General features: G+C 41.9%; 1 protein-coding gene across 1 annotated transcript in view; it reads right to left on the reverse strand.

Annotated features, from left to right (window-relative positions):
* The window catches only part of VWA8 (von Willebrand factor A domain containing 8), a 3,458,065-nt gene that overhangs the window by 1,213,544 nt on the left and 2,227,668 nt on the right, over window positions 1–16,853 (reverse strand). The window contains exon 36 of the mRNA XM_044071701.1: window positions 4,225–4,306. Coding sequence (XP_043927636.1) covers window positions 4,225–4,306 — 82 coding nt within the window. The remainder of the gene's footprint in view (window positions 1–4,224; window positions 4,307–16,853) is intronic.

Below are 16,853 nucleotides of genomic sequence, written 5' to 3' on the forward strand. Positions count from 1 at the left end.
GGATAGGATCCCATGTCTGCCCCCTCTGCCTCTTGTGGCCTGGAAAGTTCCCTGAGTTTTACGGAACCACATTTTTCCACCTGATGGAACGGAAAACGGACTGACAGCAGACAGAGTCTTTCCTTCTTGCTCACATCGAGTTAATGTCTCTTTCACTTTGGGCCCAAAAAGAGTGGCACCATCAAAAGGAAGACTTGAAGGCTTCCGCAAATGAGCACAGCCGCATCCAGGATTATCTTCGATGAGCCTCATGGACGAAGTTCACTATGGAGGTAAGGGTGTTAAGCTGTGCTGTTACCTTATCTGAAACAGCAGCATCTGTGTTACCCTGGAGGGTATCTCCCAGCTCCTTGATGAGATCCCTCTGTAAAAAATGTAAAATGTGTCAAAGCGATGCGCGAGCAAAAGTCACTGAACTAAAACACGATTCCCCGATTCGTCCATAGTCCTAGAACTTTTATTAGAGGATGAACAGAAGAGGAAGACTCAGACATCTCCTTTTTAGTGGCTGCAGCTACCACCATAGCATCAACCGACTCCTTTGGTGAGATAAGTCTTGTCCTGGGGAGCCGGTAATAATTTGCTTGGTTTTCGAGGACCCGGTCCACTGTGTGTCCCGTCTCCCCAGCCCTTCAAGCAATCAAATCCATTAACTAACCCAGGAGGTAGAAGGTTGAGCACCGCCAATCACCCCTCTGTTTTAAAAAGACATCCTCAGAGGGGATTTTGGGGACCCTCTGACTCATCCAAGTCAGTGTCAGAAGTTAGAGATTCCTGTGGGGAATCTCTCATCGGAGGGGGACGGTGAGGCCCTCGAGGAACAGGGGCACCCTCTGGGGTTGGCTGAGACAATGGTGCTCCATGCTTTGAATGTGTCGTGGGAATAGAAACAGAGGGGAGGGAGAGACGCCTCCGATGAAGTGGGTGTCTGTGTAGACAAAACCCTTCCTCATAAGGTCAAAACCTCCCCCTCGTCGACATGGAAGAATGAGGACAGAGCCGAGCCAATCTGGAACCAAGGAGAGAGTCAATGGTGTCGATCATTCAATGGACGGCTCCACTATCATCGACTGGATGGGTCTCAAGGAGGACCTGTTGGAGATAAGGGAAGGCCTTCAGTTTTCGACACCAATTGGGAGGAAACTGCAATCAACTTGGAAAGGGCCGTGTTCTCCATAAGTTTCTGCACGATCCACATCAGTATCGGATAACGGTCTGGAAGATCGGGTCAAAGGGGGCAAGATGGCACCCGACGAAGAATGGAGGGTGGCGGTAGCTCAAGACCTGGGGCTCAGTGAGAGATAAACGCCGACGCCGCCCCCAAAGTCTGTGGAACCAGCGAACGAAACTTAGAAGATGAACTCGAGCCAATGACATGGGCTCTGACATCTTAAGCCTGGTCAGACTTGTCCAAGGCCTCCTGGAAAGCAGGCTTAAGAAGTCCCCTGTCTATAAGTTTCCTGCGTCTATCTGTCATGACCCTCCCACTGAAGGAATGGCAAATAGAGCAATCCTCTTGCAAGTGGAGAGGGCCAAGACAGTAGATGCAGGAAGTGTGGTTGTCAGTGATGGACATTTTCTGCCCACACTGACACCTTTTAAAACCAGACTTGGCTTTCTCAGACATAATAAGCAAAAAACAATTTCACTGTAAAAAAGAGAAAATTTAACACTAGCTATAATTAAGAGGAAAAAATATAGCTATAGGTTATCGAAAGGTAGGCCCCAAAGGGAAACCTATAAAAGAACTAACTACACTACACACACACACACACTATAGTATCAGAAACTAAATTTTCAATAACTATAAGAACTATAAGAACTTTTAACAAAACAAAAACTATCTTATCTGTCAATAACAAGTTTTCTCTGATCCGAGCTCTCTTAACGATGTGATCCAGAAGCGCAAACTATCTCTGAGTGACAGGACAGGAGGGGGGATATTGTGATAGCCTGGTCTCAGATGCAGAGCTTTACTATATTGACCGACTCGAGCCGAGGATCGACCCAACCCGCCGTAAGAAGAACAAACGCTTTGATTGAACACTCTCACATCCTTAGTTATGTCATAAATGGAATATAAAACTGCCTGTAGACTTTCTCTGACATTTTGTTATCAGCTAAAAGTTTAAGTATTTTCTCCTACCTGGGAATATTGCCATTAGGGTCTAATTCTCTTTCAGGAATTTTCTCCCATATTAGGCCATTTGTATTAAACAACTGATTACATGCAGTTCTAAGCTGACCAAATCATTGATTTTGTGATCAAAGAAATTGATTCCTTAGCTAGTAGGATATCAGTGAGGTTCTGTGATATTTTCTGGAACTCATGAACCAGTGTAGCTACTAATAAGGTGAGATAGTGGTGCTCTAAGAAATTATACTTTGGTTGCAGGTACTTATGTTCATCTCTGTAGATGGCATCTGAATCTTAATGGGTATCCTCCACAATTCCATCATAATAACAATAATAATAATAATAATAATAATAATAATAATAATAATAATAATAATAACAACACTCATTTGCTAACCAGGTAGACCCACTGAATGCACAGTCCTTTTTAAGGGGTGACTCAGGAGCAATGTCTGGTGAAGTGACATGATCAAGGTCAAACAGTAAGCAAATGAGGGTTGAGGGAATCAAACCTGTGCCACAGGAACTACAGCTCACAGCCTTTACCCTCTGTGCCAACTGTCAGATTTTGGATGACCAGATGACAGGGAGTAAGAGAAATAATCCAAAAACAGGGCTAGGAGCCATCTAGGCTTTCCTTTTTTCCACTACCCATCAGGTAACAATTCCATAGTCTGGCCAACTCTAGCAAAAAAAAAAGAAAAAAAGTTTTCAAAGGTCAGTTACTTACCTGAGGATGATGGAACCTCTAGTGCATTGAAGGAGCTACAGGAGGAAAAGGGAGATAAGATGGATGCCGGCACCTCCACGGTAGAAAAAAAATCACACTCCATGATGTCTTATTCCTCCACATACATCATGTCAAACTGATCCATAATCAACAAATACTGCAGACCCATTTCACATCCAGTGAGAAGCTTGGGTTAAGTTTTCATGACCTAACTGCAAAGAGATTTAGACAGCTAAGAAAATCCTTTCTGTGACATGTAAGAACCTTTCAAAGATTGTGATGGGTGCTGATTAGTCTCAGCATTTAGTGCAGACTCTTAGATTATTAAAGTAGTTTTCACTGGTTTTGAAATAGCTGCTGATACAATTTTCACTGATAATTCATTCATGGTGCTCAATAGAAAAAATGCTTTTCAATTATTTCCACCATGTATGTGGAACAACTGTGTTCTTCCAAAGAAAAGTGTTAAGTTAACAAGGGGAAACGACTGAAGGACAGAAAATTAATCCCAGGAATTCACTATTATATCCATCTTCCAAAGAAACTGTAACAACCATCAAATAAGCCTTCATTGGGTCAGTCCATTATTTAGGGGGTCATCTCATTAAAATTCAGATGCTAAGGCAACTATGAAGGCAAGGGATCATTTTCTGAAGTGCAATGCACCTACCTATGTCAGAACACTGGTCCTTTCTTTACTTTGTCCTTTGTGGTCTTAAGCTGATGCTGGACTTATGTGAAACTGAAGGCAGCATGGAAGAGGTAACAGCTGACCCAGTGGTCCAGGTCAATACAATACAAAAGACAATGCACTTACCTTGCTGGGGTGCTTTTAAAAATAAGCATATCTGTAAAACAATGCTGGTATTACTCAACAAGGAAAAGGAAAAAGCAAAAAAGTGAAAACACCAGAAAACAGCTCAAAAAGAAGGTATACAGATTGTTTAAAGAGCAAAATAACAGGTGTGAATACAAACTGTTAACTGGGTATGCAGTTAAATTACAAATACGTTAGCTTAAACCTTGTGCTTTAAGTGAAAGACAATAGGGATTCTTGTTTTACAGATGCTCTCTCATCAACATTGGCTACAATTTTAGGAAGAAGACATGCTTGAGGAATACTGCTTTAAAGATAAAGCTGACCAATGCCCACTAGAAGACAGGACATTCATTGTAAAAGAATGCTGATTTAGCATGCCTCACAAAATGTTTGTTACAAGTGTATTACTATTTGTAGTTATTTATTTAGTTTACTATTATCTTTTTTACAGTTTAGATAATACATATTTTGACACAGACTACAAGCATTTATTAAATGAAAACAAATTGTAGTGACAGAACAGTAACAACACTGTACCTTGGAACTGGAATATACTTGACTTTTTTGGAATTTAGGTCTGTCACTTCCAAATATCCAGCACTATGAGGAGGTGTAACATCTATTGGAAAAATGATAATAATAGTAATGATAAAATAACAGTGTTTATGAAAAGGTGTGATACATATGTATAAACTACACAATGCCAAGTTAAATGTATGAATGATGAACACAAACGCACACACATATGTACATCCTTATTTGCATTTGCAGTTCTGGCTGTCAGTGTCCATGACAGGGCATGTCACTGTAGCAGGATTTGACAACATGTAAAACACCTTCACCTCTATGAGAAGGAGGAACACAGGAGAGCAATGTCACAAAGACAAAAACACCATGCAGCAGCTGGTAGACATGCCATCTTCACATGGAATCTCAAGAAGCATGTGTAATACCAATCCATGTGGACATTAAGGTATGTGCAGCTTTGACTATTCTCACTATAGGGAGCTTCCAGTGACCATCAGGGGGCACAGTGGATATATTCCAGGCATCAGCCTTGAAAATACTACACCAATTCCCTGATATGATGTTGCAACATGAGTAGAAGCATATCTGGTTTCCAAAGGCCACAGAGATGAGAAACAATACTATGCAGGTGTTCGATGAAACAGCTTATTTCCCTGAAGTTCTACAGACTACTTAATGCACCCACATCACCATCAAGATCCCAGTTGGTTCATACAATGGTACATCGAGCATGTAGATTTCCACTCCATCAACTGCAAGGTTATGTGCAATGCACATGATATCATATACAATGTGTCTCAGTGCCATCCAGGTAATTCCCATGATTCCCAAATGTGACTCATGTCTAACCTATACCAGAGATTTGTGTGAGGTGACTTCCCACAGGGACATACTACTAGACATGCTGGATAAACCCTGGAGTCATGGCTCATGAACCTATACAAAACCCAAACAGCATAATCAAGATGACATACAACTTCTTGTTGTTGCAGACCTGAAACATCAGCATATGTTTGGACTCTATTTCCTCTGCGTATATTCCTCTAGTGGCAAACTACAGTACACTCCAGAGACATGCAGCAAGATATTCGCTACCTATGCATAATGTGACTGTATACAAAATGCTGCAGCATGGGATTGCTGTCAGGAAACCAGACAGATTGGAGTAAGCAACAGAACAGGTGCCAGTTGAGAGGCCACTGGAGGAACTGGCTGCAGGAAAGAGGCAGAGGCCAAGGCCAGCACAATATACAGTGGCACTGGCAAAGAGGCAGCATCTACTCTATAGTTATGGGCCAGAATAGGCACAAGCAGAAGTCATGTACTTACCTTAACAATGGATCTTGGCATAATATGCTGTGGCACTACTAAGGAGAAGGTGTCTGATGTACAATTATAGACCACATTAGTCACAGTTGGAAGTTATGTACTTATCATAATACTGCATCTTTGTTATCTCTAGTCCATCCACTTCAAATGAGAGAATAGGATAATCTGCTGCAAATTCTACTACTCCACAGCTCGAGCTCCTTCCCATCTTCTATAAAGCATACAATGTTTTCCCCTGTAGCCCTCAGGCCGAGTTTCCAGATTAATTCAAAAAGAACTAGAGGACAGGAGGTGTAAGTATGGTTGGAAGACGGGCTTCAGGAAAGGTCTGCAAGGCTTGTCTGACAGTGTTAAGATTGTGAAAATTTGGAAAGGGAAGGTGAATGGGTTGTCAAAGTGTACAGAATGGGCATTAACAAAGATCCAGCATTATGCTAAGTACATATCTTCAGTATCGTACATTATCCCATCTGTCCACTTCAACTGATGGGACACAATCCCCAGCTACCAAACTCCTGGGTGGCATCACGACAGGATATTTGAGAAGCGCAGCACAACTCTGACCTTCAGATTACATCCGGCTTGTAAAGCTTGTCAAAAGTATGCAGAATTAACAATGTTACTGTGACAGATGTCATCAATATATAAATTCTTAAAAAAAGCCATGGAAATTGCAATGGACCTTGAAGAATGTATCTTGGCTTTGACACTTAGGTTCTGTTACTGATATGATATATACATATATGCACAATGGAGTCTGACAGACAGACAGAGTAACCCTGGGAATTTCATGACCCAGTTTGGGAGAGGAATAGCAAATGAAAAACGGGTTGTTTTTTCTGAAAATTTTAGTGTAATGAAAATAAAAATGCAGCTATAGATGAATGCCCTGCAAGAGGAGCAAATACCTTCTTCTATGGAATGGTTTGGAAAAAAAGACTGAAAGATGAATAGACTGGTTTAAGGGAAGTTCTAGCTGAAGTGATGGCTACCAGGCATAAAGGATGGGTTGGTTCTGAGGGTGACTCTCCTTCTTTGCAAAACTAAATAAGGAGGTCTTCAAGGGATGGCATAAAGCTCTGAGATTCATCTAGCTGAAGTGATGACTACCAGGAATAGTATTTTCCAGGAGATATTGTAACTCACAAGATAAAGTAGGTTCGAAGGGGAAATAAATCAATAACTCCAAAACAAAGTTTAGGTCACGGTGTAGACTGGGATCCTTAACAGGATGTTTCAAAAGGAACAAGCCTTTAAAGAATGTTTTACAAACTAATAGGCTAAGGTTAAGGAATTAAAATCTTGGTAGAAGTTGAAAATGGCTGGCAAATGAACTTTGATGATGGAATAACTAGAGCTCAAATCAAACATGGCAGGAAAAAACTGATAAACTGAAGGAACCTTGACAGAAAAGAGAGTGTAGCCCCTGCTGGGCTACCCAGAGGACTAATATCTTCCATTTACTCTTATAAAGCATTCGAATTCTAGCTTTTTTAGAAGGAGAAAGGATCTAAATAACTCTTGGTATTGTGTGGGGAGGGGTAGCTCCTTGACCATCTAGTAGAAAAATCATGCAGTTAGTTTGAAGCATGAAATGTACAAGTGAGGATCATTGAACTGTTGAAACATTACCTCTAGTTTGGAATTCAGCAGTCAGGATTTCTTTTTGAAGGGAGACTAGAGCAACTGGAACCATATTTGCCTTGGCCAGAATACGGCTAAGAGGATGACTGAGTCCTTGAACAGGGATGCCTTCTATAGGAGCATTATCATTTATTTAACAGACTAAAGGCACTGAGGAAACCAGGAGGACACTGATAAACAACAGCATCACTATCTGTCCTTAAGGAAGAATCAAGGCAAAATAGCTGCTACACTTGGTGCCGGACAGAGATGCAAAAACGTTGCAGCAAGGCTCACCCCAGCAGTGGAGTATCATCTGCACTATCCATGGGTTGGGAGATTATGCATGAGGCATCAAAATACATCTAAAGACCCTGTTAGCTAAACAGCTGGTCCAGCTGCAAATGTGCATTGCTCTCATAAAGTACTGTGAAGGCATCACCCACTGTCACACTCTTGTGGCAACATGGCACAGGGGGTAGGACTGGGTTCCCACTTGCTTGTTGATAAACTATACCACAAATATATTGTCCACATGGATAGAAATCAAACACAGGGGTAGGAAGTCCTGAAGGGCCTGCAATGCTAGGAGGACCACTCTGATCTCTAGCACATTGCTGTGAAGACCAGCCTCTTGTTGAGTTTATGTCCCTAGGGCTATTCCCCCTTCAAAATGCTCCCCATCTCAAACAGGAGGAGCCCTTGATTATTTTGACTTCTGGAAGGGGTAGAATAAATGGTCTTCCCACTTTAAAGGTGGATGACTGATTTGCCAGCCTAGATGGCATTTGCAGACATTTAAAAGACAACAGATTTGTTCACAGCATCCAGGGATTAGGACCACTGCATGTTCAAGGTCCACTGTAAGTCTGCAGAACCATTTATGATAGTGGAAGTTACAAAGCCTAGGACCTGTTAAATCAGTGACGTACATGGGGTATACATTAGCCAAAACAATGAGATCATAGTTCTTAATGTTACCAGTCTGTCTCCTACAGGTTTTACAATTTGCAATCTTGTATTCAAATGACATCCTATGACTATAAGAGTTTGTGAGGGTGCCAGCTGTGATGTTCTAAGATACAAGGAAATGCCTAAGGACAGACACAAATGTAGGAAATATTCTCTAGTGGAAATAAGGAACTCTGTTGTTATGGTGATGAAGATGCAATTGTTCATGTACGGACAGATGCAGATCCCTTTTAGACTGAGATGGGCTGTGTGATGACATGAGGTAGTGCCAGCTGTGCCAGAGGGAGTAGGTTAGTGCCTGTGTAACATATGCCAGCATGGCTAGCCAGAGTTTTGTAAAGAATTATATGTTATTTCAATATCAAACTGATTTTTACAGATGCTTGTGTTAAAAACATATTTGTAAAGACATTTGTGTTAAAAATGTATCCACAGTGGGTCCTGCTGGACAGAAAAGAAATATATGTATGTCAGACTGCATTGTTTTAACTGATGAAATGTATATATTTTAACAGGGGATACTGGAAGGGAAGGGGTTAAGCTCAGCCCAGCTAACCTTAAGAAAAACAGTCTGAAATTAAATGACTTGATTTAGTCCATAAAGATTTTACCTCACAAGTCTGAATGCTGCCAGAGAATAGCTTGTTAGTTTCTGCAAGAAGGGTGGAAGTGTTGGAATTGTTTTACAGTTTCCAGATGCTTTAATAAACCTTAGATAAAGTTCAGTGTGTGTATTGTGACACATCAGTGCCAGATCCTGACTCAGTCTCTAGTGAGGAGGTAGTGTGGGAACCAAAGAGTCAGGTGACCAGATATGATGCCATTCTGTAGCCAGCACTGAAACTGTATTTGAATACTAGTGAGAAAGGTGAGGTGTGCACTCTGTTTTTGTGACCTGACAAGACACTCATCCACTTTCATCTTGCCATAATGTAGTAAGCAACTAAGAAACAGTAATTCTTCAGTCATTTAGAAAAATATAGTGATATTAGCTAAATGTTTTTTTTGTATCTGTCTGGGTCTTTCCATTTGTGTTGTTTTTAAATTTCATGTGACTGAGACTCTGGTGTTTATTCTAGACAGGTATTCAGTATTTTCATTTTTTTATTATTTATTATTAAATATAGCTAAACCTCTCATTGTGGCTGGTCTTTTAGAAAATATTTAACCACTATGAGTACTTGCATTTATTTAGTGGCACTGTGGCTCCACGTTCCCGAAGGTTTTGCTGCTTAGTTAAACACTACCATTTGTATAAGTTGTGATGCTCCACCTCTGGGCCAGTCCTCACCACTGGCTCCTGTGGGAAGCATTCACTGGCAGGATGGCAAGTACACACACAGTATCTCCAGATGCAGCTCTCTGCATCAAGCACAATTTTCCTTAAGAGCACACAAGGAACACGGACTGTCCAGGGGATGGTTCCTCTCTCTTTCTCCAGATCCCCAATATGACTTCCCACTGGCACAGGTATAGAGTTCAGTCCTTAGCCAGGGTTCCAAGCCAAGTCCTCCAACACTCTCTCTGTCCAATCAGTGCCTTGTGTACCTGCCCAAGAAGCTGACACACACACTCTTTGAGACTTGATTTGCGCATGCACGCATACACACACACACACACACACACACACACACACACACACACACACACACACCTGTGAAAGTCTGGCACAGGTTTACTAGCTATGACCCGTTTTGCCCAGACTATAAGATAGTAATCAATGCCACCAGAACCCCTCACCAGCTACTTTAAGGCACTTAACAGAGGGTGTCCAATTTTATTCGGTAATAATAATACTAATACAAATGGTAGTTTGACCAAGAACAAGGCTATTAGGAGTGGCCCACACAGTGTCACCAAATAAATATGCAATACTATATGCAGATACTCTGAAAACTTAAATATCTCTACAAATATCAGCCACAATGAAAGGTTTAAACATATTTAATAATAAATAATAAAAGAACAAGACAATACTAAACAACTATTCACAGTGACATCAGAGTTCAAAATCACAGGAAATATTTAAAATAACATTGAAGGACAGACTCAGACAAATAAAGAAAAATAATATCTAAACTAAGCTTCACTATATTCCTAACTGAATCTAAGAGAATTATACTATTTCCTAATAACTTACTTGGACAAGGCAATATGAAAAAGGTAAGCAGTCTCTCTAGTCTGGCCTCAAACAGAATACTCTGTCTCACTAAGAGAGTTCTCAACATAATATCTAAAATATTACTTCTGGGATAGCTTGCAGAATGACATCACTTCTGGTCATCTGACTTCTAGTTCCCATGCAAACCCCCATTGCTGGAAGCTGGCAGGATTTAGCACCTACCTGTATAAATACACACACACACAAGGGCTTTTGGTCAGATCTGTGGCAGGTGCTGGAAGTCATAAAGCAATTTCATACCTCCATGTTTCCAGAGTAGTAATTAGTTCACACCAAAGACAATGCAGAAAGCTTGCTAGTACAGGTTTTGTGTCTCTAGCTGCAATGAAACCTGAGATAGCATCTTTATGGCCTAGCCCAGACAGCAATTTAATTTCAGATATATTTTAAAGTTTGCTGGACTGAGGTTAACATAATGTATTCCAGTTTCCTCTGTTAAAACATATACATTTAAACAGTTACAAGAGTGTGCATACAACTCTGTTTTCTCCACTAGGACACACTGTTGATACATTTTAAACACAAGCACTTTACAAATACATTTTCAACACAAACATCTGTACAAATCAGTTTGATATACACATGATATACAGTTCTAATACATGTGTAATACAAGCAGCTTGTAAAAATCAGTTTGATATTCACAAATTTCATATAATTATTTACAGAAAATCCAGCTAGCTGTGCTGGCAGTACCTCCTATCATCATACCCCCCCCCCCTTCGAAGACTCAAGCTAGTTTTTCAAGTGACCCTTGAGAAATGTGGCTTGAGAGAAATAAGCCTATTTGGGAATATGCTACCCCATTACAGTGTTGCACTGTCATATCATATATCTGTAACCCTAAGCTCTACCATAGTAACTTTAGATTTTGCTGGATGGCTCCCTGTAGCCATAGATCCCACACAGACTCCTCCTACCGCTTACTGCAAATACTCAGTACAAGGGCCTCCCTGTCATGGTAAGGTTTCATCATGTTAACATGGTACAGTCTGTGCCTCTGCCTCCTGCCCAGCAGTTCTACCATGTAGTTAACATCACTAACCTTCGTTATCACCTTGAAGGGTCTCTCCCACAGTGCAGCTTATTGTGTCTGACAGGAATGAAAACCATCACCTGCTGCCCCACAGCAGACTCTCTGGCTCTAGCATTCCTGTCATACCAGACCACTTTCTGCTGTTGGGCTCCTGCCAGGTTCTCCTAGGCCAAGCCCATGAGTTCCCTGAGCCTTGTTCTGAGGTTTAGGACATATGCCACAACAGATTCCTTGTGGGATTCACACTCACCCTCCCACTCATCATGGATAAAATATATAGGTCCCCTCACCCAATGCCTATACAGCAACTCAAAGGGTGAAAAAACTGTGGATTTCTAGAGTACCTTTCTATATGCAAACAGCAGATGGGGCAAATATTTGTCTCACTCTCTCTTAAACTGGTCTGCAGATGTCTGTAGCATGGTCTTTAGTATAAAGTTTAACCTCTCCACATGACAATTAGTCTGGGGATGGTAGGGGGTGGTCTTTAAGGGCTTAATCCCTCTGTGCTTCCACAGACAAGCCAGCAGGTCTGATATGAAACTGACACATCTGTCAGTCAGCGTTTCTCTCAGGAAACCCACCCAGCTGAAAATATCTAGCAAAGCATTTGCCACCTTCTCTGCCTCGATAGAGGACAGAGCCACCACCTCAGGGTATGTAATAGCATAATCTACTATCACTAGGACATACTTCTTCCTTGTGGAAGTTGGGGTGCTAAGTGGCCCCACATTATCCATGGCTACCCTCTGAAATGGCTCCTTAGTCACAGGCAAAGGCATCAAGGCACTTTGAGCTTGTCCCCTGCCTTGCCTACTTTCGGGCACTGCTCACAGGTCCTGCAGTACCCTGTTACATCCCTTGCAATCCCAGGCCAATAAAAGTTCTGCATAATACGTCTCTTGGTACACTCTATGTCCATATGACCTGCAAAGGGAATATCATGGGCTATGGCCAGAAGTGCCAGATGGTATGCTCTGGGCACTACCAAGTACTGTATTCTCTCACCCTCTAGCCCTCCCTCAGGGGTCCATTCTCATTACAGTAACCCTTTGTTCACATGTATGGAATCCCCTTTTCTTTGAGAATAAGGTGCCTCTGTAGCTGCCTCCCTCAAGCCTCATAATGTAGGTTCTGAGAGCTGAGCCTGTCTCAACTCTCTCTTTGTAACCCTTCCCAGCTGCACTTCCACAGGAAGTCTGGTATCCTCTGACAACAGTGTTTCACTGTCAGCCTAGGTACTACTACCTACCTCTGCCCTTGCAGTCACTCTGCCCAAGGGAACACTAGTACCCAACAGCAGCTGTGGCTCACCTTAAGTCACTGCTACAGGGTACCTCCTTCCCTGAAATAGCCACTTCAGTCCTGGCTTCAACTGTGCAGTCTGTCTGAGTTCCCCCAAGGCTACCAGACCCACATGCCTGTCTCCAAGCCTGATTGCATGTCACTGCATTCACTCAAGGTACTGCATTATCAAATTCTTTCCCTATTGGGACATCTGCAGGGATATCCTCAAATACACCTACTTGCTTGCTTCCTTTTCCACATTCCCAGTCATGGTGAACACTAGCCAAAGGTATTTGGAATGGGGTCCCTCCTAAAGCTCTGACTGGAGAACACTGCCCAAGCAAGTAGTGCCCCTCTTTAACCACTGCAGGATTCACAATGGTTAGGTCAGAGGCTATGTCTCTCTTAGCAGTGGCCTGTTTCCCATCTACTAAGACATGATATAACCTCTTGTGGTAGTTTGGTACCCTTATTGTCTCCAGACAACTTACCACAGGCATTCTGTTATTCCCACTTGCTGGCTCCCCTACCTTTTGTTCCCCACCCTGCCTCCATAGACATCTATATGATACATGGCCCAGTGGTTACACTTAGAACACTTAACTCCTGGTCCTGGCCATGTACTTGAACTAGTTGCTTACCCTGCTGCTTGTGGACTCTGTTGGGGTGGCTTAGGCTGCTCACCATGGGTTCCCTTATATCCATGTGCAACACTGGGTATCTCTTTCTTGTGCAGTGATGCCCTGCTTGCTAAGTAGAGATCCATTTTCCCCATCTCATCTGTAGAGGTGCATTTTCTGTCTGCCAACCAGACTCTCATGTCCTCAGGCAAAGTGATAAGGGCATGCTCCCTCACCAAAACATCTGACAGCCCTTCAAGAGTGGTGAACTGACACCCACTCACCCACCTATGAAAATAAGTGCTTAACTCAGCAATATAATCATACACACTTACATCTGCCTTGCATCTATCCTCACAAAACTTTTTTTCTATAAGCTTCAGGAGTTAACTTAAAACACTCTAATAAAAATTTATTTTATTTGTTATAATATAAACAATCAATATCAGAATATTTAGAAACAGCAGTTACAGCTCCACCATGGAGTAAGGGGGGGGGTGAGGAACTGTACCCAGAGCCCTCGGTCAACATTATACTGTTTGCATACTCTCTCAAATATATGAATAAAACTATCAAATTATTACCTTCTTCATACAGAGGAAGAAATTTACTGACCTTTATTGCTTCTGGGGTACGGTTACTCCCTTCCCCATTACCCCCACGACCCTGGCGAACAGTCAGCAATTCTTTTTCATGATGCCTCTGCCTCTCATTTTCTTCAGCTTCCAGACATCTCAGTCTCTCTGCTGATTCTAATTTCATCTATTTCTCCTTCAGCCTCCAAATGCTGCAGTGTCTCTGCTGATTCTAGTTCCAAATGTTTGGCCTCTAGCTCAAGTCTCTTTAACTCCAGACAAATTTTTAAGTCCTTTGAGGAAAAGTTGAACTGTCCATTTTCTGAGAGCTGTACATCCCAAGGCCAGTATGGCTGTCCTGGATGTTGGTCTCTGATGCAGCTGTGATTAAGGCTGCAATCATTTCCTTTTCAGTCAGGTTGGCATGCATCAGTTCTCAGCCTTGGCACATCTCAGCCAAATGGCTCCTTGTCAGCTTGCCATAATCCTCCGCTGACATCCTTGCCTGCTCTCCCTAACTAACTAAGCCAACAATAAAATAAGTAAAACTGTTGTGATATGAAACTTTGAATGTCTACAGTGTGGGTGCTTGAGAGTGGAAACACCTTGTTTAGTGACCACTGCTTACAGGCTACAGGAGTTCAATATTCACACCATTGTTCACCAACATGTGATGTGGTGATCCCACCACTGCCATCCAATATGTGATGTGATGATCCCACCACTGCCAACCAATATGTGAAGGCCCACCTCAGGGCCAGTAATCAAAGAACCTCAATCTTCACTACTGGCACCTGTGGGGAATGTTCGCTGGGAGGATGACAGTATCTCCAGATGCAGCTTTCTGCATTAAGCACAATCAAGTACAATTTTCCTTAAGAGCACACAGGGAACACAGTCAGTCCAGAGTCTGGTTCCTCTCGCTTTCTCCACACCCCCAATAAGACATCTCACTGGCACAGTTATAGAGATGAGTCATTAGCCAGGGTTCCAAGCCAAGTCCTCAAGACTCTCTCTCTCTCCAACCAGTGCTTTGTGTCCCTGCCGAAGTAGCTGATAGACACAGTCTTTGAGATCTGATTTGTGCGAGCGCACACACACACACACACACAGGCGCACACGCAAACACAAACACACACACACACACACACACCTGGGAAAGGCTGGCACAGGTTTTCTAGCTATGCCCCTTTTGCCCAGACTATAAGGTAGCTATCACTGCCACCAAACTCCTCAGCAGCTACTTTATGGACCCTAACAAAAAGTGTCCAATTTTATTCTATAATACTAATACAAATGGTAGTTTGACCAAGAGCAAGGTTATTAGGAATGGCCCACAAAGTGTCACCAAATAAATATGCAAATACTCTCAAAATTAAAATATCTCTACAAAGATCAGCCACAAGGAAAGGTTTAAATATATTTAATAAATAATGACAGAAAAAAACAATACTAAATATTTATTCATAGTGACATCAGAGTTCAAACATCACAGGAAATATTTAAAATAACATTGAAGGACAGACTCAGACAAATAAAAAAAATAATATCTAAACTAAGCTTCACTATATTCCTGACTGAATCTAAGAGAATTATACTACTCCCTAATAACTTACTTGGGCAAGGCAAGATGAAATACGTGAGCAGTTTCTCTAGTCAGGCCCCAAACAGAATATTCTGTCTCACTAAGAGACTACTCAAAATAATATGTAAAATATTACTTCTGGGACACTAAGAGACTTCTTAAAATAATATCTAAAATATTACTTCTGGGACAGCTTGCAGAATGACTTCACTTCTGGTCATCTGACTTCTAGTTCGCTTGCAAAGCACCATTTCTGGAAGCTTGCAGGATTTAGCACCTACCTGTAAAACTACTTGCACAAGTGCTTTTGCTCAGATCTGTGGCAGGTGCTGGAAATCATAAAACAATTTCATATCTCCATGCATCCAGAGTAGTAATTAGTTCACCCCAAAGACAATGCAGAAAGCTTCCTAGTACAGACTTTGTGTTTCTGGCTGCATTGAAACCTGTGAGATAGCATCTTTATGGCCTAGCCCAGAAAGTGATTTAATTTCAGATATATTTTAAAGTTTGCTGGACTGAGGTCAACTCCTGTCTTCCATTTTCCTCTGTTAAAACATGTACATTTAAACAGTTACAATAATGCATGTACATTTCTGTTCTCTCCAGTAGGGCACACTGTTGATACATTTGAAACACAAGCACTTTACAAATACATTTTCAACACAAACATCTGTACAAATCAGTTTGATATAAACAACATCCAGTTCTAATACACTTGCAACACAAACATCTTGTATAAATTAGTTTGATATTCACAAATGACATACAATTATTTACAAAATTCCAGCTAGCTGTGCTGGCAGTACCTCCTATCATCACATAAGTATCAATTTTAATAAGTGTAATTGGGTACTGGTAAGAGCCTTAAAGTAGCTGGCTACAAGTGTTTTAGTGGCAATCGATCTACCTTACAGTCTGGGTGGAGGTGGCAGAATGGGTAAGGTGTGCCAGCCTTTCCCGTGTGTGTGTGTGTGTGTGTGTGTGTGTGTGTGTGTGTGTGTGTGTGTGTGTGTGTGTGTGTGTGTGTGTGTGTGAAAATAAGATGTCAAAGACAGTGTGTGTGACAGCTACTTTGAACAGGGACACTAAGAGCACTGATGTCACAGAGAGGGTGGTTGAGGGTTTGGCTTGGAACACCCAGCTAAGGACTCGGCTCTGTAGTGGTCAGTGGGGAGTCTTATTTGGGGGCTGGAGAGGAAGCCCAGGACTGGAGTGTGCACTCCCTTTGTGCTCTTAAGGGAAATTGTACTTGGTGCAGACAACTGCATCTGAAAAATACTGTGTGTGTCTATTTTTCTCACTGTGAAAGTTTCCCACCAGTGTCAGTGGTGAGGACTGAGGCTCCCTGATCACTGGTCCAGAGGAGGGACGTCACATTTTGGTGAGCAGTGGTGTGGATAGTAACTGAACTTCAGTAGTCTGTAAG

The sequence above is a fragment of the Protopterus annectens genome, chromosome 5.part0 (assembly GCF_019279795.1).
Source record: "Protopterus annectens isolate FY-2018-M chromosome 5.part0, PAN1.0, whole genome shotgun sequence".
NCBI lineage: Eukaryota > Metazoa > Chordata > Ceratodontiformes > Protopteridae > Protopterus > Protopterus annectens.